Below are 22,680 nucleotides of genomic sequence, written 5' to 3' on the forward strand. Positions count from 1 at the left end.
TTTCCACCTCTCAGAAAAGGAACCACTCTTAAAGGAAGACAAATTCAGAACAGATGCCGTGCCCCTCGGAAAAAGGAACAAGTGCTTACCACCAAAATTTATTCCACCTTCTCCCTTCAGCCTGATGGTTTTGTTGACTAAAACAAAATGATAAAAGTCCTGGAGATGGAATATGATGCTCCTTGGATGGAATATCCCAAGCCCATTCCGGCTAGTTGATGCCAAAGAATTTAAACAATTCAGCCTTGATCCCTCTGCTTTCATATTTGCTATGAGGAGTCCTGATTTTCTGTTCATTTTCTGATTCAATTTCAACAGATCTCAGGGGATGCCATAATTAAAAGGGTCCACATAAGAGAAAAAATAAGCCAGCTTTCTATGCCACGGGTAAGAGCAATAAATACAGAGCTAGGGAAAAGGGTATTTATAGGCTAAAGACCTAGAAGCAGCTCCAGGGGCCATGTTAGGTCTTGGGCAGATTGAATTCCCCTTCAGAAATGTAATGTGAAGGGGAGGGTGTGTGTATGTGTGGGAGGGGGTGGTTATGAGCTACTTCAAAGAAAAGCAAATCTGCTCCTTTGAGTAGAGCATTACGCAAACTCTTGCCTGAACTGAGTCTTGCCCTACTCCTAACCCACATGCCTTTGACAGGGTGGTCCCTCTTTCCCATGTCACCACCACACTTTACAGAGCCCTTAGGGATCTATTGTAAGACTGGGCTTCTGCTGTCCCACTGACAACCTACTAGGAGAAATTACTGGGGGTGGGGGGCTTTGTATGTCCCAAGGTGACCCCTGGGTACCAGGCATCTCAAGGTCAAATTCTATCTCGTGGCTGCCTGAGCCAGCAGGCCGAACTCAGGAGTGAGGGTGGGATAACGCCCCCACAACCAAAACTGCTAGATTGACAGCCAAGGCCGGGAATACAGAAGGTGTCCCTCACCCCTGGGCCAATCAAATTAGGTATGGAGGAGGGGGGCAGAGATTGGATAAACTGAGGCCGGAGGCTGGAGTGGCCTAGGAGCACAGGTGCTAAATACCTGCGGCCTCTGGCCCTCTGAGCAGAGGATCGAGACTTGCAGCAGATGGCTGCAGGGCACCTCTGTCCAGAGCGTGAGAAGCCTGCTCTGCCTGCTACAAGTGAGGAGCCGCGGGATGGGTGGGGGTCCTGTCTGGCTGGACGCTTGGAGGGCTGGAAGCCAGGCACTTCGCCATGGGTATGTAAGGACTGAATGGATTCCTCCCAAGTGGAAAATACTTGTGGCTGGGAGCTGGCCGCCCTACCGCGTACAAACAAACTGGAAGGGAATTCCGCCTGGGTGGGACCTGGGGGTTCTGCCACGCACGACTAATGCATGAGTGTGCTCCTCCCGTTAGGGAAGCTCTAATATTACTAATTAATCACATTCCTCCTGAAAGGGAAGTTCAATCCATTGCACCCAAGCCATTAAATAATTCAATTCACCTCACAGAATAAATTTTGTATGAAACTCAGGCTTTCCATCCCTGGCCTCTCTCTCGCGCGCCATACCGATTACCGAACGAACCAACCCGTCCCCGGAAGACGGGTGACCGGGGTGGGGGAAACAGCTCTGGAAGGACCCCCCTCAGGTAATTCTCAGCCTGAAAAGCGTGAAGGCCACTGATGATCAAGATCTCTTTTTACCCAACTAATTTGTTATAGCATTTAAAACAAAGTTTAGTGTCATGGGTCAACTAATCTTCTCTTAATTGCGAATCAATCAATGGTACTCATTGAGCACCATGTACACAGCACAACATTAAGCACTTGGGAGAGTACACTAAGCACTTGGGGAATTAGCAGACACATTCCCTGCCCATAAAGAGCTTACAGTCTAGAGGGGGCAAGAGACACATTAATATGAACATGCAACTGTGTCAATAGCCTTGCCACCAATTTATAAATTATTCAGATTTTAAATTTTCCCTCTAAAGGTGACTCCCTCAATTTTGGACAGCTATGATTGACTTGTATTTTCACAGAAGCCTAGGTAACATGTACACAGTTGTATTCACGGTCGGATTATCTATTTTTCACCCCTTTAGTAACTTCTCTCTCCAAAAGCACCAATGACCTTCATGTGTTCAAGTCCTCACCAACCACTCTGCTTCCTTGGAAGACTGTGGACCACTCCTTTCCTTGAAAACACGAACCTTGGGTTTTCTGATCCCATTCTCTCCTGATTCTTCTCTTATCCCAGTTGCTAACTCTTCCTCTACCTACCACTCCTCAACAGTGGGAGCCCCCAAGGCTCCATTCTGGGTCTCCTCCTCTTCTCAACCGACACGTCATCCGCTCCCACAGCTTCAACTACCAACTCTATTCAGATGACCACTGTCAACCTCACTACCTGCTCTGCAATCTGGCATTTTCTCCTGCCAAGACATCTCTGCATGGCTCTTTCAATGGCACCTCAAAATGTCCTAAACTGAACTCACCTTCCCTGCCAAATCCTATCCTCCCACAATTTTCCCATCACTGTTGATAATACCAATAACTTCCCTGTCTCTCAAGCCTGCAAATATGGCATTTTCCTTGAGGCCCCTCACTCTCTCTCAGCATATTTAGTAACTCCCCACAGTCCTGTCTCCTCTTCCTCCACAACCCCTGCAGGATCTGCCCCTTCCTTTCCATCCAAACTGTCACCATGCTAGTCCAAGGAGTTGTCAGAGCCTAGCCTGACTTACACATCAGTCTCCTCACAGACCTCCCTGCCTCCAGCATCTCCCTGCACTAGTCCATATTTCACAATGCTGCTCAGATCATTTTTCTAAGTCATTCTGCACACAGCTCCCCACTCCTCAAAAACCTCCAGTGGTTGGCCACTCCTCTCCACATCAAGCCGGAACTCCCAGACCTTGTCTTTAGGGCAATCAAATCAAGCCTCTGCTCCTACTTATCCTCTCCGTGATCCAACCTGAATGCTACCCACTTCTTAAGTCAAATTACTCATTGTGCCTTGTTCTCATCTCTTCCTGCTCAGGCCCTCCCTCCTGCTTGTACCTCTCTCTATTCCCACAGCAGGCAGACCACTGCCATTACTCATCTCCCAAAGCCCTTCTGAAATCAGCTCTCCTCCCAGAGGCTGTATTTAAATTACATTTTCATCTTCCTATCCTATGTCCTTATTAAATACCTGTTCATCCTCCTACTTAGACTATGAGCCCCATGGATGGACAGGGACTGTGCCCAGCCTGATTATCTTCCACCTTACCCCAGCGCTTAGCACATACTAATCAGTTAAATAGCATTATTATTACACCATCCCTCCCAACAGCCTCCTAAGCACTTACCCACCCTCTGACACTTATGTACAGAACTTTATATTCTATTGCTTCCTCTCACTTGTCTTTTAATGCCTATCACCCCTACTGGTCTTTAAGCTCCTTGAGGGCAGGAATCCTATCAAACCAACAGTATTGTACTCCCCCAAACTTTAAGAACCATACTCCAGAGCCAACAGGAACTCAGATACATTTGACTGAACGATAAACAGTGTCAGAGATTCAAGTTAGAAAAGGGCAAGAGAGAGATTAAATCCATGCAAAATACTGGTACGTTTTTCCAATAGTTTCATACAGTTTCACTGAGATGTTAAATCATCTGGCAATCCAAACAACCTTAGCTATTCTCTTGGGAGACAGAGAGCACACTGAGAACTTTTGCTTAATATCAAATGTCTTGCAAGCATACCAAGTTTAGATTCAGAAACATTTATTTCCCATGTATGCACATCATCTGTTATAAAACAGTTTACGAAATAGGGAATGAAGTGCAACCTAGCCTTTACATTCTTAGAAATGACTAAAATGACTAAAAACTATGGAAACAGACTTGCAAACATATAGCACCAAAAGTTCCTGGGCATAAACAATACTTTAAACTACAATCTGGAACCCCTGATCATTCATTCAAACCATTTCACTTCATCTTTCATCTCTGTAAAAGCTCTTTCCCGCTCGCAGGAGACAAATATATGGGGATGATCGTAACAGTTGAGACTACTGGAATTTGGACAGCACCTTCTGAGAAGAGAGTCCGAAAACCATTCCATTGGTTGCAGTGTTCGGCAGCTCTTCTGGGATTTGTGGCTGTTCTTGTGTTCCTTTATTGTCTTTGCTTATTTTAACCTTTCCTTGTGTACCAGTTGCCAATCTCCCCATCTTTCATCCCTTTTAGATAGTGAGCCTCCTGAGCACTGAGGACTACTGCACCTATATTTCATTCTCCATTTTGTTTCCCCTCATATCTCAGAATGGTGCTTTGCACACAGAAGGCACTCAATGAACATTATTGCCTGAATACCAAGTCTCTTCTTGTTTTGTTGAAGTATCCAGAAAAAAGTGTCACCCCAAAGACTGAGTATAAAAGTGTGATCAGTGATATTTACTACATGCAGACCACTAAGCACATGGGAGAGTACAATACATAGTTGGTAGAACGCGTCTACGTTAGTAGAACGAGCTTACAGTCTAAAAGTATACAACCATTTACCTTCCATCTTTCCTTGGAAGAACCGAAGAGATTTTTTTTTCCACAGAAAATATAACTGGCCTGATATCAAGAATTTCTAGACCTACTTTACTGACTGAACAGCAAAGAGGTCTGTACTATGGAAATATTAACTGTGTTGGTTCCCATGCTTTTTGGGGCCAATCCATCTCACCCCACAAATTTTGGGTTGCATTAATCTTTCAGCTACTAATGACGGCGGGGGTGAGAAGAGAAAGAGTACTGCTGGCACAATAAAGGTCCAGTCTACAAGTCTGACCGGCTGACATCAAAGACTGGAAGCAGATTAACACTCAGAGTATTCTTCTCAAACACTGAAAGCCACAATTTTGGCAGTTAATACAGTAGCTCTTGATTTTGTTGGGTAGAACTCATTTTCATTGCTTCAGTTGAAACAGAAAATATGAAATACTTTGAGGGAACTGACTTTGATTTCCCCTAATGATTCAGAAAATAAGAGCCAGTGAGTTGGCTGAATTTTTCTTCATGCAAGAGAGCCACAGAACTCTGAAACAAGACATTAGCCACCCATGGTGAGATTACCATTGGGGTTTTGGGGACCTTAAGGAGTACACTCAGGTCTTCCAAAAAACCATGAAGAATTAAGGGGTGTTCTTCCCACAGTAGCAGCCTGTCTGGACACAGCGTGACCATACTACAAGAAGCAGCAGAGTGCCTAGGCGGGTACCACACATGATACCGCCTCAACAGGTTTCTACTACACTTTTTAGATACAATGTAATCAAGGATTTAAGGAAACATTTTTCTTCTCCAGGATAACACCATCTTTGCCTACCTGGTTAGAATGTGACATGGGGCTGGAAGGAACTATTGGGCACAAGCAAGCAGGGTCATTCAGGGCACACACCGTAACCGACTTTTCCTTACTGTGGGCTGGTGAAGCACTCCCATGCTCGAGGAGAGCTGAGTGATACAACTTGAGTTTATCTTAATGCAGGGAGAAAGCAACTCCTGTGACAGAGAAGAACAGGGTGCATTTCACTGTACTGGTGGGGGTATGGTGGTTTTAGCAGTGGGGACTGACATTGGGAGCTGGAAACCTATTAAGAATCACCTGCTCCTCTAGGACAGGGCAGTTCTGTCCTTCCCCACACAGGCCAGCATCCAAACATCACTGCTAATCTTTACTAAACACACTTGAAAAAATGTAACTGCAAGAGAATCACATGGTTGGAATGACGATCAGGAGAAGAAAAAAAAGGGAAATCTATTTGTTCTATCCCACAGTTCCTCACCGCTGCAGTCCAAGGTACACTTGCCACTTAAATTTAGACATTAGGAGCCCACATCCCAAGCTGCATGCCATTTGTCAACCAATGGGTACCCTGTACATTTCTAAACAAACCCTTGTGGGTGTGGTCCGGAGAGAATTTACAATCCCTGTGCCCTTCCTTCCCCTGACATTTTTCAAAATATATTCTTATATTACCAACAACGTTTTCACACAGAAAGGCAAAAATTACATGCCTTCCATCTAAAGTGAATATTAAGTCAACCACTGAAGAGAAGCTTTCAGGGATTCAGCTGCTGAGCAATATGTGCAAAAACGCAAGACTTCATTTTCTGATAACTACATGTTAACCCAACTTATTTCGTTCATAGAGGATGGCAATTAATGATTTCAATTTATTGCTGGTCAAAATCAACAACGTTTAGAGAGCTCTAGATGCTCAGGAACACACACTGGCAGTAATAATATTCACCATCTCCACTTTTTAGAATTTACAATCGAATGGGGACACAGGCAAGCATGTACATAACAACAGAGGTAAAAGAGCAACCGCCATCGATACAAAACCAATTAAATACTGGATACCAAGTATTCCTTGTTCCAAGAGGCATTGGCCTTGCTGTTGTCCAGGACAACTGCTGAGAGAGACTTGGAACCAACAAGCTCCCTGCCATTTCTCTCAGTGGATTTGGGACAACTCTTGTTCTGTCGGGAAAGGCTGCCCAATGAAAAATCGTCTAGGAGTCAACCTTGCGAGCCAACCAGTGGGTATGGAGCTTTTAGAGGGCCTACAACAGTAACTCTGATCTCAGGCTATGGTTGTTTTGTTTTCCAACCCACACCATCGGCTTTAAAGAACTCCATCACCGCGCCCCCTCCTACCTCACCCCGCTTCTTTCCTTCTACAACTCAGCCTGCACACTTAGCTACTCTACTGCTAACCTTCTCACTGCGCCTCGATCTCGTCTTTTTTGCCGCTGACACCTCACCCACAACATGCCTCTGGCCTGGAATGCCCCCTCTCTCCTCAAATCAGACAATTACTCTCTCCCCCACCTTCAAGGTCTTACTGAAGGCACATCTCCTCCAAGAGGCCTTCCCAGACTATTCCTCGCTTTTCCTCACCCCCCACTCCCTTCTGTGTAGCCCTGACTTGCTCCCTTTTCTCTTCCTCCCCGTTTCCCCGTCCAAAAGCACTTATGTACATATCTGTAATTTTACTGATTTATACTGATGTCTGTTTCCCCCCTCAGGACTTTGTGAGCTCACTGTGGGCACGGACTGTCACTCTTTATTGCTGTATTGTACTTTCCCAAATGCTTAGTACACTGCTCTGCATACAGTGCTCTGCACACTGTAAGTGCTTAATAAATACAAATGAATGAAGGGTGAGTTTGACTACATTTTAATGCCCCGTTGTTTATGCAAATCGAGACAACTTCGTTCCCTTTAAATGAATGGACCGAAACACATCTGTAACTCACATGAAAGCCTGTGATTTTCAAGAATGTACTTTCAATCAATGGTATTTATTGAGCATTGACGGTTTACAGAGCACTGCACTAAGCATTTGGGAGAGTACAATACAAAAGAGCTGGTAGACATGTTTTCTGCCCATAGCAAACGTACAGTCTAGAGGGACTGTACTTTTCCCTAACCAAATTCAGTGCCACAAAATAAATTTCAAAAGAACACAATTCACCCTGTGTACTCCACAAGCCTGGATAAAAACCCTGACCTATGCCTACGGTGAACTTCAGCTTCCTGCCCTGGGAGAGGGAATTCCCAGGTGTTGGGAGGGATAGGAGCAGTCACTACTCCACCCTCTCAATCTGGTAGCTCCAGTCCTCTCGGGAAGGTTGGTACACCCAACATGGCGATTCTGCAGAAGGGCCCAACATTAAATGTGGGAGAGAATGACAGGACTTGTTTGTTGCTCTGGGAGCAGGGATCATGGTGCTAATCAATTGTGACAGTCATCTTTTATGCTATGAATCTTATTAAGCCTTTTCCCCTGTTTATTATTTTAATCTCAATGTATGCTCTTGAAAGCCTACTAAATATCTGCCTGTCTTCCCGCATGGGACTATAAGCTCCTCAAGGGCAGGGATCTTCTACTTCAGTGATCCCCAAGTGCCTGGAAACTGCTCTTACACAGTAGGCATTCAGTAGTGTTAGTAATTCAGTTCCTTGGTAGGCAGTTTCTTTTACACAGTGACTTTAAGTTAGTTTTATAGGGTTCAACGTTTCATTTGCTTTGTATTAAACCACTGGTTCCTTGGAAACAGGTTTCCAGGATAATGTCTGCAAAAAAGTCTAAGTTTTTAATTCAAGAGGTACCTGGTGCCTGACAACTTTTATTCTTAGCCATTAGTGTTAGCCTCAAAAGATAAATATCATGGGGCATAAGCCCAGAAGGAAACAAAATTTGGGTAAATAACAAACCCACATTTCTTTTTGTTCTTAAATATCCTATTTTCAAAGTGACTGATGAACACAAAACAGCAAAATAACCTCAGAACAGGGGATGGCAACCATTTTGTTTTTTGCATAAGAGACAAAAAGCCACACAATTTCTGACCCCACAAGTGATGACAGTGTGTCACATTGATGAATAACAGCTTTTACTGCCAGCTAGGATGAGAAAGGGGAGGGGGAAGAGATGGAATGACCAGAAAGAAGAGAAAAGGAAAAAGGGGGGCCGGGGGTGGAAGGAAGGACAGCAGTCTTATTACAAGGACAGCAAGGATAATAGTATGTGTTAAGTCCTTACTGTGTCAATGGCTGCACTAAGTAATGGACCAGATAAGATAATCAGGTTTGACCCAGTGTCTGTCCCAAAGGGGGCTCACTGTCTAAGGGGAGGGAGAAAGCACCTCCCCTACCCACCCCTGTGCCTGGTTCTCGCCTGTCCCGCCATCGACCCCCGGCCCACGTCATCCCCCTGGTCTGGAATGCCCTCCCTCCGCACATCCGCTCTCTTCCTCCCTTCAAGGCCCTACTGAGAGCTCACCTCCTCCAGGAGGCCTTCCCAGACTGAGCCCCCTCCTCCCCCCTCACCTTACCTCCTTCCCCTCCCCACAGCACCTGTACATATGTATATATGTTTGCATGTATTTATTACTCTATTTATTTTATTTGTACATGTTTATTCTATTTTGTTAATATGTTTTGTTCTCTGTCTCCCCCTTCTAGACTGTGAGCTCACTATTGGGTAGGGACCATCTCTATATGTTGCCAACTTGTACTTCCCTTAGTACAGTGCTCTGCACACAGTAAACGCTCAATAAATACGACTGAATGAATGAATGAATGAATGAGAGGGCCCAGAGACCACATGCTGCCTGCTGTGGCTTTGAGGTAGGCTGCAGTGCTATGTGCAGTGGTGTTCAGTGGGTCCCTCCCATTTAGCCCAAGGCCCTGCTCGAAGAGTCACACTAACTCCAACAGCCTTAAGCCATGAGTTGCAGAACTCCTTCCTAAAAATTCTAAGTTCTCCATTTGAATATACATTTCATTCATTCAATCACACTTATTGAAAGCTTAGTGTGCAGAGCACTGTACTAAGCATTTGGGAGAATACAATAAGACAACAGACATTCCCTGCCCACAACAAGCTTACAGTATAGAATGAGGGAGTCAGATACTACTATAAATAATGGAGAAAATGTCTTCACTAAGGCTTTGAAGGAGTGGAGAGTAATTGTCGGATTTGAGGAGGGAGGGAATTCCAGGCCAGAGGCAGGTCATGGGCGAGGTGTCAGCAGCAAGAAAGACGAGACGGAGGCACAGTGAGAAGGTTAGCATTTGAGGAGCAAAGTGTGCAGGTTGGTTTGTAGTAGGAGAGTAGTGAGGTGAGATAGGAAGGGGCAAGGTGATGGAATGCCTTGTTTTTGTTTGATGAGGCGGTGGATGGGCAACCGCTGGAATTTTGTGGGGAGTGGGGTAATATGTCCTGAACATTTCTGTAGAAAAATGATCCGGACAGCAGAATGAAGTATGGACCGGAGTGGAGAAAGAGAGGAGTCTGGGAGGTCAACAAGGAGGCTGATACAGTAATCCAGGCGGACGGGATGAGTGATTGCATTAAAGCGGTAGCAGTCTGGATGGAGAGGAAAATGCGGATTTTAGCGATGTTCTGATGGTGGGGCTGACAGAATGTAGTGATGCATTGAATCTGTGGGTTGAATGGGAAAGACGAGTCAAGGATAATGCCAATGTTATGGGCTTGTGAGACGCTAATTGGAAACTATGCTCTTAAAAACTACCTTTATTCAGTCATCCCCCTACTTTTAGGATCAACCCACAGTGTTATTGAGGAACTAAAGAGTACAACTACAACTGAAAACAAAGCTCAACAATTTTCTTTCAAGAAAAAGTATTGAGGCCCAGGGCCTCAAATGCAATTCACATGCTCGTATCCACAAGAATTAAGCCTTAAATCAGTGGCCCTTAATGGGCAGGACCCAAAATAATTTAGAGAAGAATTTTAAACATTCTGCTTACTAATGACCTCACAACTTAAAACCTCTCAAATCAGGGTAAAGATGACAGGAATATTAAGAAATGAAATCTCCTGGGAAATGCCAGTGGCAGCTGTGTTTATTTTATTTTGGGTCCCCAAAAGGTTCTAGAACTTACTTATTAGACAGAAATAACAATGACCTTTCCTCACTGAACACCTTTCATCACAAAGTCTTAGAGCACTTCATAGAAAACTCTTTAAATCTTCAAAGGACCCTTATGAAAGATGACAAGCACTATCCTTAGTTGGCAGAGAGAGTGGACAAACGGGTTCATTTTTTCTGTACCTAATGCAGTCACTAGCAAGGCATCGATTCCAACTTCTATCCACTGCTAAATTAAGCTAAGACTAAACTTTTTTTTGATAAAAGGTACCTTGCTAAAATACCTAGAGTGAGAAGTATGATGAACCCTTGTCTAAGCAAGGCATTCTGTCCAGAATCCGAAAGAGGACAGCTCTCCCCTTCCTAATCTCCTGCCACAAACCTACTGGCACATTTGGCTTCTCTATCTACTCTCTGCACCTTGATATTGCTTGTCTTTCAGCCAACCCCTTGACCATATCCTCCTTCTGGCCTGGAACTCCCTCTCCCCACCTTCAAAGCCCCACTAAAAAGTCACATCTCCAACAGGCCTTTCCTGACTAATCTCTCACTTCCCCTACTTCCTCTACTCTTATCTATGCACTTACATCTGTACCCCCTAAGCACCTGATACTCATTCCACTCCCAGTTCCACAGCATTACGTACATACACTTCCATTTCCCCTATATACAATTTTAGTGTCTGTCTCCTCCTCTCTAGACTGTAAGCTCCTTCTGTGGCTACCAATCCCATTGCATTGTACTTTCTCCTAAGAGCTTAGACCAGTGTTTCTGATCTACTGATTGCCCGAGTCCCTTAAAGAACTATAAATCTAACTAAAATAACATCTTATTCTATATGAAACTATAATGCCCATAACAGTGGCATTATCTTTGACTCCTCTCATTCAAACCACATATTTAATCCATCATTAAATCCTGTCGGTTCAACCTCCAAATCACTATTAAAATCCCCCCCTTCCTCTCAAAACTGCTACCATGTTAATCCACTCATAAATGCTTGAATTTATCCTATCCCTCCTTGATTACTTAATCATCCTCTTTGCTGACCTCCCTGCCTCCCCTCTCGCCCCACTCCAGGCCACACACTTCACTCTGCTGCCCAATGATTTTTCCATAAAAATACCCAGGCCAAGTTTTCCCACTCAAGAACCTCCAGTGGTTGCCCATCCACTGCCACATCAAACAGAAACTCCTTACCATCGGCTTTAAAGGACTCGATCCCCTTGCCCCCCACTACCTCACCTCGCTGCTCTCCTGCCACGACCCAGACCGCACAGTTCACTCCTCTAATGCCAACCTGCTCAATGCACCTCGATCTGTCTATCTCACCACCAACCTCTTGCCCACACCCTGCCGCTGGCCCGGAATGCCCTCCCTCTTCATATCCGACAGACAATTCCTCTCCCCTCCTTCAAAGCCTTACTGAAAGCACATCCCCTCCAAGATTCCTGACTAAGCCCTCCTTTCCTCTTCTCCCACTTGCTTCTACGTTGCCTTGACTTATCCCTAGTCCACAGCATTTACGTACATATCTGTAATTCTATTTATTTATATTAACGCCCATCTCCTCCTCTGGACTATAAGCTCGTTGTGGGCAGGGAATGTATCTGTCACCCTGTACTCTCCCCAGTGCTTAGTACAGTGCTCTGCACCCAGTAAGCACTCAGTAAGTATGATTGATATTTGTAAGCACACATATTGGAAGTACAATGGAAAAGGATGCAAGAAAGGAAATGCAAACAAAGATATACCTGAGAAAACTCCAAAATGGACCATCAGCCTCCTCTTCCCTGGTCTCCCTTCTCAGTTTAACAGCTTAAGAGATAGGGACTTACCCGGGTGGAGTCAGCTCTGAAGAGGTTCTTCACTCACCCGGGGTCAGGAGAAAAAGAAAAGCAGAAATCCATCCTTCCCTACCCCTGTTAAGGGAACTCCTTTGCCATTCTTCAAAAGGAGCTTTTGGACGTCCAAAGGCTTTAATAACTGTGGTATTTGTTAAGCACTTAATGTGTCAAATACTGTACTACATGCTGGAATAGATAAAAGATAATCAGGTCTCACATAGGGCTCACAGTCTAAATAGAGAGAAGCAGCGTGGCTCAGTGGAAAGATCACGGGCTTTGGAGTCAGAGGTCATGGGTTCGAATCCCAGCTCCGCAACGTCTGCTGTGACCTTGGGCAAGTCACTTAACTTCTCTGAGCCTCAGTTACCTCATCTGCAAAATGGGGATTAAGACAGGGAGCCCCACGTGGGACAACCTGATCACCTTGTATCCCTCCCAGCGCTTAGAACAGTGCTTTGCACATAGTAAGTGCTTAACAAATGCCATTACTATTATTATTATTATTATTATTAAATAGGGGAGAGAACATATCCTAAACCTCAATTTTATAGATGAGGGAACTGAGGCAGAGGTTAGGTGACTTGGCCAAGGTCACACAACAGGCTAGTGGCTGAGCTGGGATCAGAACCCAGGTTCTTTGCCTCTCAGGCCTGTGCTCTTTCCCCTAGGCCATACTGCTTCTCGAAAGGAGGGATCCTGAAAGAACGTGTTATAGAACTGGGATCACTTTTCCATTTTCACGAAGAATTAACTAGGATCTCAAATAGGTATCACTGAAACAGGCCTTATTGCTATCACTGCTCTAAAGGGAAAAAAATTTGATGGCAAAGATTGAGTTACAGGCTGAGCTAAGAAGGAGCTACTCATAAAAGCATATTTCTAGATGGTGCCTCGAGTTAACACTAGCCTGCAGAAGGCAAACCTCTAAAGAGTTCTCCAACTCCAGAGCTCGCCTAATCCTCTACCTCCCCAGTCCAGCTCTACTTGGCCTTCCTTTCACACCCTTCCAATCTATTTCCTGCAGCAGAAGGGGCAGACAGAAAGAAACTCAAGTCTCTAGTTTAATTGCTCAGAAGAGGAAAAGTGGGGGAAAATGGGGAGAAATGATGATAGTGGGGAACAAGTTTGGAAACTAGACAGGAGAAGGACGAACAGTGAGAGGAGAGGGAAAACCAGGAAGGGAAAAAGAAGGAAAATGTCAAAGAGAATGGAAAAAAACGGAAAAAAAGGTGCACTGAAGTGAGAATAAAAACTTTTCTTTCTGACATAGCCTCCTTTCTTTCCTTCTCCCCAACACCTATTTTAGTTTGTCATCCCCCACTCCAGCTGATCACCCCCAGTGAGTCATCTAAAGAGTGCTGCGTCATACATAAGGCAGAACTTTCCGGTCTCCTCCCCCGTAAGCGAACAAGTTCATCTAGGATATTAGCAGCCATGAAAGGAGTACAGAGAGAACATCGGTGTTGGCGAGGCCCCACCCAATGGATACAAAGTCTGTTAAAGGGTGACTAGATTTCAGTTGACTCTGAAATCTACCTTCACAGACAGCACTGCAGGGAGAGCGGTGTTTCTTCCTCTCTTGGTTGATTTTGGCAATTCAAAGGAGGGGGAGTGGGCAGCAGAGCTCCTAGGATGGCGTTGGTATGGAGGTTGAGTAGAGTCAGCTCACTACCCTTGAAAGAGGGTGGGATTCTGCCTGCCAGATTCTGGTACTCTTAGTTATTTGAAATAGGAATTTGCACATCTGGGTCATTTGGGCTGGGGACAAAACAATTTGGGGATTCCCACCTCAACTTAAAAATGCGTGGCACATTTTTTTTATCTGAGTCAACAAAAAGGCAAAGATTCAATGGATCTTGAAGATTGAATGACTGAATTGATTGATTGAATGATTGAAGATTCAATCCACCCAATGGACACAAAGTCTGTTCAACTGCGACAACATTTCAGTTGACTCTGACCTCAATTTGTAAGGTGAGGTGGGCCTTTTGATCCAGGGATGAAAGTCAGGGCCACCATATTTACTCTGCAAGACCTTCCTGCATGAGCGTTCTTCATCACTGAACCGAGTAAGGCAGCCAGCCTTAGGTTCTCGTTGCCCTTCTCCTCTCCTGCCTGGGCAACAGCTTAATGTGATCCCTCCTCATTCCTTTGTCTTTCATCTGGATGAAGATGGAGGGAAACTTCGGGGTTGGTCACTGGAAATTTGAATCACGAGACAGAAACCTGTCAAAAGTCTTCTACTGGGTGAGGGGCAACATCTAGTGTGTGGAGCTCACATAGATAGGTGCAAGAATTCTTAATGGCTAATAAACATTTTTATTCATGTTTATTTATCCCCTAAAGCAATGGGCCCTGGAGAAGGGATCTGGCACAGACACACAGGGAAGGATCAAATTAGCAAGTCAGAGAAGCCAAGGAGAACAATAAAAACAATAAAAGCAGGTCACAAGGAGAAGTGCAGTTCCCAAGGTCTTCACTGCTCCAGCAAATGGGCCAGAGATCCAATCATATCCATAAGCTTTCAATGGTTCCAAATGTTTGGAACCCCTGATGCTGCCACTTCACCAACCTGACAGCCCCACCCCTGACCCCACCTTCACAGACAGCATTGCAGGGAGAGCGATGTTTCTTCCTCTCTTGGTTGATTTTGGCAATTCAAAGGAGGGGGAGTGGGCAGCAGAGCCCCTAGGATGGTGTTGGCAAGGGGGTTGAGTGGAGTCAGCTCACTACCTTGAAATAGGGTGAGATTCTGCCTGCCACAGATTCTTGTACTCTTAGTTATTTGAAACAGGAATTTGCACATCTGGGTCATTTGGGCTGAGGACAAAACAATTTGGGGATTCCCACCTCAACTTAAAAATGCGTGGCACATTTCTTATCCGAGTCAGCAAAAAGGCAAAGATTCAATGGACAGGGAGCCGAAAACCTCTGCTTCCACCCCATTAAAGGCCAGTTACCATGAATATTTTCATCTAACACTTTTATTTTCCCAAGGGTTTTCACGGTACTGATCCCTCATTTTGGATCTCACAGCATTCCTGTGGGGTGGGGACTATTATTCCCATTTTCCCGTGAGGAAACCGAGGCCCAGAGGGGTTGCCCCAAGTCAGAGCAGGCCGGTGACAGAGCTGGAGCTAAAACCCCCATCCTCCGGCTCCCAGATTAGTGCTCTTTCCACCACAGCTTGACTCAAAGCACCAATTTTTAAAAAGCGACCTCTTCTTGCAGAGCTGGCAATTCAACTCCTGGAATAAGCTCAGATTCACTCATACCTGGTCTTTATCGAGACCTACAACGCTAGAAGATGATCAAGACAATAGAAAGCACAAGGTCTCCACCCTGCTTTCTGGACCTGTTTTATTTCTTCAAGCCATAATAATGCTCTCTGGCAGGATTAGAAGAGGAGGGAGAGAGTAATTGGAGACGGTGGGTGAGTATTACCTGGGGCCATATCCCTGCTTTTCCCCCCACACCAAGGCTCTCTCAAGTGCATCTACTATGACACTGGCAGTCTTGCCCACACAAATCCAGAGTCCACAACTGTGGAAATTTTATGGATTGCACACATGGGGCTGAGACTGAGTGGGAGAAAGACTTGAGCTAACATACACAAAAGCAGATTTTCCCACTGAAGAGAAACGGACTCCTCGGGGACGAGAATTTTAGCCTGCTCAATAAGCTAATCCCCCAGACAATTCAATCACTGATCCTAGGTACATTCAGTTTGTACCTCTTCGGAACAATGTTTCAAACCACTTAGTGTATCCACCAATTACTCTTTTAATGTTACATTTGGGTAACAGTTTGACAAAGGGGGAATAACAGGTTCTCAACCCACCCCAGCTTGCCTTTTGGAGGCTTTGCTGTGCTCTTTAGGCCAATGTGTGAGAGCTTGCATAGGGAGGTGCAAGAATTCTTAATAACCTGATTGGAGTCACATTTCTTAAACTTCTCCAACATTACATTTGGTTGGGGATACTACCAAAACGATTACAGATGGAGGTGGGGCAATCTGGGAGAGATGTGTCCATGGAGTTGTTATGGGTCGGAGATGATTCGATGGCATAAGACAAGACTATGGTTTATTCCAATTTCAGGAAGGATAAAGGTGACAGTTATTAGGATAAGCAGGATGAATTAAAAAAAAAATTCAGAAGATGGCCACGTCACCGTACACTCACAGTGGGCAGGGAATGTGTTTCATATCGTGTTCTCCCAAGCACTTAGTACAGTGCTCTACATACAGTAAGCACTCAATACAATTCTCCCAAGCACTTGGTACAGTGCTCAATATACAGTAAGCACTCAATACAATTCATTGACATGGTTTCCCAAATATGGTAGAAAAGCAAGAAGCACATCTAAAAGGAACTCATCCAAAATGACATACCTCATTAATTGAATCAAATTGGTGCCCAACTAGGTTGCTAACAGCACCTTAAAGCTCAAACCACCATATGATCTCACCCCCTCAAACACATTCAAAGTTTTCCTAACATCCTAACAAAATGTCAACATGGGATAATTTCACGGGACCTTACAACTGCACTGGTTGATTGCATACCATGTGCAGAGCACTTTACTAAGTGCTTGGGAGAGTTAAAAAAAAAAAAAGGTGGTAGAGATGTTCTCTGCCCACAAGGAGTTTATAGTCCAGAAGGGGGGAACGTTAAGATTACAGATATCAAAGGAATTCACGCTCAAGAGCACTGCACTAAGCGCTTGGGAGAGCACAGTACAGCAGATTTAGATACAATCCTTGCCCACAGTGAGTTTATAGTCTAGAAGGAGAGACAGACATTAGTGTAAGAATGCTGTGGGGTTGAGTGTGGAGGTGAATAAAGGGGACAAATCCAAGTGTAAGGGTGAAGCAAACGACAGAGGGTGTTGGGAAGTAGAGGTCGTGGGCTCTAATCCCAGCTCCCCCAAGCGTCTGCTCTGTGACCTTGGGCAAGTCGCTTAACTTCTCCGTGCCTCAGTTACCTCATCTAAATAATGGGGATTGAAACTGTGAGCCCCATGTGGGACATATTATATGTTATATTTATCAAGTTGTATTTCCTACAGAGTGAAATATGGACTGGAGTGGGGAGAGGCAGGGAGGTCAGCGAGGAGGCTGTGCACCAGTGGAGGAGGGACATGATAAATACTTGGGTAAGCATAGTAGCAGTTTGGATGAAAAGGGTGGATTTTAGTGATGTTGTGAAGGTTGAACCGACAGGATTTGGTGACATTGAATATGTGGGTTGAATGAGATAACCATTTTTTGTTAAAAGCCAAAAAAGTCGCAAAAAGTTAAAATGAATAAGAGAACCATCATTTTCCTTAAAAAAATGTTGCATGGGCCCACTGATGATTTGAGCAATTTTTAAATCTAATGTTTAAGCTGACTGGTATTAAGGGATTTATTTTCTGCTTCCCACACAGACATTATTGTCAATGATTATTCACAGGGTGCTAATACTAAAGGCTTCATTCCTCCCCCTACCCACCTCCAACTTCAGATTATGGATTAGCAGAACAATCATTGAATCTTAAATATTTTTGCTAGCCCTTTAACAAAACAGACAGTTGGAACTCCTGTAATCGATCACAATCCAATCTTTCATGGTGGGAAGTTTTTAAAAGCCCAGTTACATCTATTTTGAAAAAACGATTTAAGACACTATTCACACAAAGATCATATTCAGTACAATAGCTTGTAGTTTAATAATGTGACCAGTGAATGGCATTTTTACCCAGCAGGAAAATCGAATTTACAATCTGCTCAACAAAAATACCTCCCCCCCACCACAAAAAAACACCTGAAAATTTCCAGGGTAACACTCCTCCATATGGACAATTCCAGCAATTAAGGCTGATTACATAAATTGGGAATTTAAGTGCTCAAGAAATGCTATCTACATTTCAAGAATTATATGCCACACCTGTCGGTGCTGGGGATAAGGATTTAAAAAACAAAAAAAACCCACCCAAACCCAAAACCCCACAACCTTCTCTCACACACCTATTAATGATGTGAATTAATAGAAGGCACCAAGGTACAATGGACATTATGAGATGGAGCCACGTTACTATACTAGCCCTGTGATCAGAGGCAAAACTCCCTGCTAATTCAGTTTACTCGTCTGTAACCATTCTTTTAGACTGTGAGCCCACTGTTGGGTAGGGACTAGGTTGCCAGCTTGTACTTCCCAAGCGCTTAGTACAGTGCTCTGCACACAGTAAGCGCTCAATACGATTGATGATGATGTAAAATAAAGATGGTATTCTCCAACTTGAACCTTCAGAGAAATCTTATTAAAGTAACTATAATTTTGAAAAAACCAGACTTGTAGGTGGGCAATTGTTTAACCCAAGATACCCTCTTTCAAAAGATGCTCTAGTGTTCTATTTCAAGCCCACTGTTTGCTTATATAAAATTTCTACAAAAGGTCAGTGAGACACTAAATAAGATTTATTCAAACTCAATTGCATGACTCAGTCTCTACCATTCACAGTTCCTAAAAATGTAGAGATCTGGCCGTTTTAAACAAGAATATTTTCAAATCAAAAGATCATAGCAAACTGAAAAATCTTTCTATTTCACCCAACCTCAAAAACAAATCAAGTTTTTAACCAAGCTCTCTCACTTTGTGCAGGAATCTCAAGCACTTGGGAGTGTACATACAGTTTGTATACATGTACCCTGCCTTCAAGGGGCTTATAGTTTGACCAAGAGACTTACAGTCAGTTGTCAGAGACCTTATACAATTCTCTAAAATTAAGGGCCAATAAATACCACGATTTTCCAGGAGTTGCATCCAAATGGCTTAGATGTCTATCAGTATAACTCGTCTATCCTCGGAGTTTGACTCAGGATGGGACACTGACAGAATGCAATCCCTGCTGGATTTTAAAGCTTGGTTGTTCAGTTCCTGAAGTCACCAGTTGCAACAGATCTTACATCCAATTGAGAAGGATGAAGGCCACTGTGTAGTAGATTTTCAAAGACCTTACACTGCGCTTCTTTCCTATTAGAATTACAAATATTGAAGATTTTTCGGGGGGGGGGGGGGGGAAGATACCCCTTTTCCCCTAACTCAAAGCTGCCCTCCAAAAGGAAGGTAGAATTCCCATGAGTCAAGATTTGGAGTAAAGGACATGCATCTATATATATATATATACACTGAGACGATATACAAAGGCATTTGTGTACATATATACGTCTACAGTCTCCGTGTTTCAAATCTCATGGGTAGACGGGTCTAAAAGAACTTGAAAATAATCAGGATGATAGAGTTTGATGCAAATTTAATTGCTGCTCAGTAGCTGTGGCTATGGAAGAAAGATCCAAAAAATGCCACTATAGACAACCATTCCATTAGAGTGCGTAATCTGTTGGTTGTGATTATTTACTGTGGTAGGCGTGAGAAGAAAGCCGAGTGCAGTTAGTTTTGCTTCCCCCCCCCACCAAAAATGGTCACCCAACCATCTGGTTTTTCCATTTGCATGTGATTTCACCACGACAGAATGGTAAATATACCCCTCAACGATGATTACAAGTTCTCGAGTTCAACACCTGAAAAGTGAGAGCTGCCTTGAAGATAGAGTTTCAAGAAACTTCTGGAGACAAAAAGCACCTAATACATAACTAGTGAGTACGCCTTCCAATCATAGCACCCACAAAAATAAATGGTCAGACTATGGAAATGCCTCGGATGGTAATCTTAGGAAAAAGTCACAGTCTCCCATTTTAGAAACGGAATACCAACTGCGTGCTTTAGGCATACTATACAAATTTCACATTCCACCTCGGATCTTCCCCAGCACGAGGGTTACAGATACAGCAATCACCCCCACCCGGGGAAACCGTTATCGCTGTATCTAAAGCCCGACTTTCCCCTACCAGAATACTTGGACCACTCTACCCCCAATTCATCGGCCCGTGGGGTTTCTCCAAAGGGGCAGGTTGGGCCAGTGGCCCGGGACTTGAGAAAGCTGCTTCTGCCATCGGGCTTGACCCGGCTTTAACCGGTTAGGGCCCCGCCGGGCCACTTCTAGGGCTCCATGCAGGCCTCGAAGAGGGGGGTGGAGGAGACTGTGGGTGTGTGTCACCGTTGTGTCTCTTCGGGGGCTCCAGGCAGGCCTCAAAGACGGGGGTGGGGGGGGTGAGTGTGTGTCTCTTCTGGGGCTCCAGTAAGGCCTCGAAGGGAGAGAGGGTGTGTGTGTGTGTGTGTGTGTGTGTCTTCTGTGGCTCGGGGAGGGATGTAGGGGAATATGGGGGGGGGGGGAAATAGAGCATTTTTGGGGCTCCTGGCAGGCCTCTAGCAGGGTGGGTGGGTGTCCTCTGTGGTTCCAGGTAGGCCTCGGGGAGGGGTGTGGGGGGGAATATGCGGGGGAGAAGACCACTTCTGTGGCTCCAGGCGGGTTGTGTGTTTGTGTGTGTGTGTGTGTGTGTGTGTGTGTGTGTGTGTGTGTGTGTGTGTGTGAGAATGAGGAGAGACTTCTGTGGCTCCAGACAGGCCTTGGGGGCGGGGGGCAGAGTAAGGGTCCCTCCTCCCGCCGCCCCCAAAGGAATCCGCCTTCGTTGCACTGTTCTCGGCCCCCTGACCAGGCCTTGGGGGCTCCGGGTTCGGGCCCGCCCTCTGCTCTGGCCCCCGGCGGGCGGGCGGACGGACGGACGGACGGACGGACGGAGGGACGGAGGGAGGCAGGCGGGCGGGCCGCTCCATCTCTCCGCCGGGCCGGGCCAGGCCAGGCCAGGCCGGCCCAGCGGCGCCATTTTAGGCAGCGGCAGCGGCGGCGGCGGCGGCGGCCCCTCCCCGAGTGGGCGCCAGGGGGCGCCGGCGCCGCCGCGGCCTCGGTCTCGGCCTGGGCCCAGCCCGCCGCCCGGCCCCGCTCCGCTCCGCTCCGCTCCCCACGGCCAGGCCGGGGAAAAGGCGGCCCGCGGGCCCCGGCCTCCAACGACGGAGGGAGAGAGGGCGGACACAAAGCCGTGTGTGTGTGTGTGTGTGTGTGTGTGTCCGTCCGCCCGTCCGTCCCCCCTCCGCCGCGGCCCTCCCCCCTCCCCCAGCCCGCCGGGGGCCGCCCGGGCCTCTCACCTTCTCACAGAGGCTCTTGACTTGGGACTCGGAGAGCTGTTTACACTCGTTCAACTGCTCGATCCACTGGTCCAGCTCCTTGGTGAACACCTTCTCGTCCATGGCGGCGCCGCTGCTGCTGCTGCCTCCTCCTGCTCCTCCTGCTCCCGGCCCCACCGGCTCTGGCTCCTCCGGCGCCTCCACCCGCCCACCGGGCCCCTGGCCCCCCGCCGCGGCCGCCGGCGTTCCTCCCCCGTTCCCGTCGAAAGATGGCGGCCGGGCCTCCCTCCCTCCCTCCCTCCCGCTGTCTGTCTGTCCGTCTGTCCGTCTGTCGGTCCGCAGGGGCCGGACACCGGCGGCAGCAGCTTCTCCCGCTCCCGAGGTCGGCTCCTCGGTAATGGCGGCCGCCCGGCGCGATGACGTCAAAGCCCCGGACGTCGAGGGGCGGGGAGCGGGGGGGCTCCAGGCCGGCGAAGGGAGGGGCTGCGCGCAGGCGCGGGGCGGCGCCCCTCCGACTGCGCAGGCGCCCTGCTCGCTCGCTCGGGAGGGCGCGGCCGCGGGCCTGCGCGGTCGGGCGGCGGGGAGGGCGCACGCGCATGCGCGCGCCGTGGTGGCCGCGGTGGGGGGCACGGGCGGCCGGGTTTCCCTCAGCGCCGGCCTCGTCAATCAATCAGTCGTATTTATTGAGCGCTTACCGTGTGCAGAGCACTGTACTAAACGCTTGGGAAGCACAAGTTGGCAACATATAGAGACAGTCCCTACCCAACAGCGGGCTCACAGTCTAAAACGGGGGGGACGGAGAACAAAACCAAACATACTGACAAAATAAATAGAATTGATATGTACAAGTAAAATAAATAAATAAATAAATAAATAAATGCAGTAATACATACTAACAAAATAAAATAAATAGAATCAATCAATCATATTTATTGAGCGCTTACCGTGTGCAGAGCCCTGAACTAAGCGCTTGGGAAGTACAAGTTGGCAACATATAGTGACGGTCCCTACCCAACATTGGGCTCACAGTCTAAAAGGGGGGGGACAGAGAACAAAACCAAACATACTAACAAAATAAAATAAATAGAATAGATATGTACAAGTAAAATAGAGTAATAAATATGTACGAACATATATACATATATACAGGTGCTGTGGGGAAGGGAAGGAGGTAAGACGGGGGGATGGAGAGGGGGACGAGGGGGAGAGGAAGGAAGGGGCTATCAATCAGTCGTATTTATTGAGCGCTTACTGTGTGCAGAGCACTGAACTAAGCGCTTGGGAAGTACAAGTTGGCAACATATAGAGACAGTCCCTACCCAGCAGTGGGCTCACAGTCTAAAAGGGGGGGGACA

At 46.3% G+C, this 22,680-nt stretch overlaps 1 protein-coding gene across 1 annotated transcript in view; it reads right to left on the minus strand.

Annotated features, from left to right (window-relative positions):
* The window catches only part of PPP2CA (protein phosphatase 2 catalytic subunit alpha), a 28,943-nt gene extending 7,451 nt beyond the window's left edge, over positions 1–21,492 (minus strand). Inside the window, exon 1 of the mRNA XM_038772115.1 lies at positions 21,347–21,492. Coding sequence (XP_038628043.1) covers positions 21,347–21,448 — 102 coding nt within the window. The 5' untranslated portion in view covers positions 21,449–21,492. The remainder of the gene's footprint in view (positions 1–21,346) is intronic.
* Positions 21,493–22,680: the final 1,188 nt, after the last annotated feature.

The sequence above is a fragment of the Tachyglossus aculeatus genome, chromosome X1 (assembly GCF_015852505.1).
Source record: "Tachyglossus aculeatus isolate mTacAcu1 chromosome X1, mTacAcu1.pri, whole genome shotgun sequence".
Classification (NCBI taxonomy): Eukaryota; Metazoa; Chordata; class Mammalia; order Monotremata; family Tachyglossidae; genus Tachyglossus; species Tachyglossus aculeatus.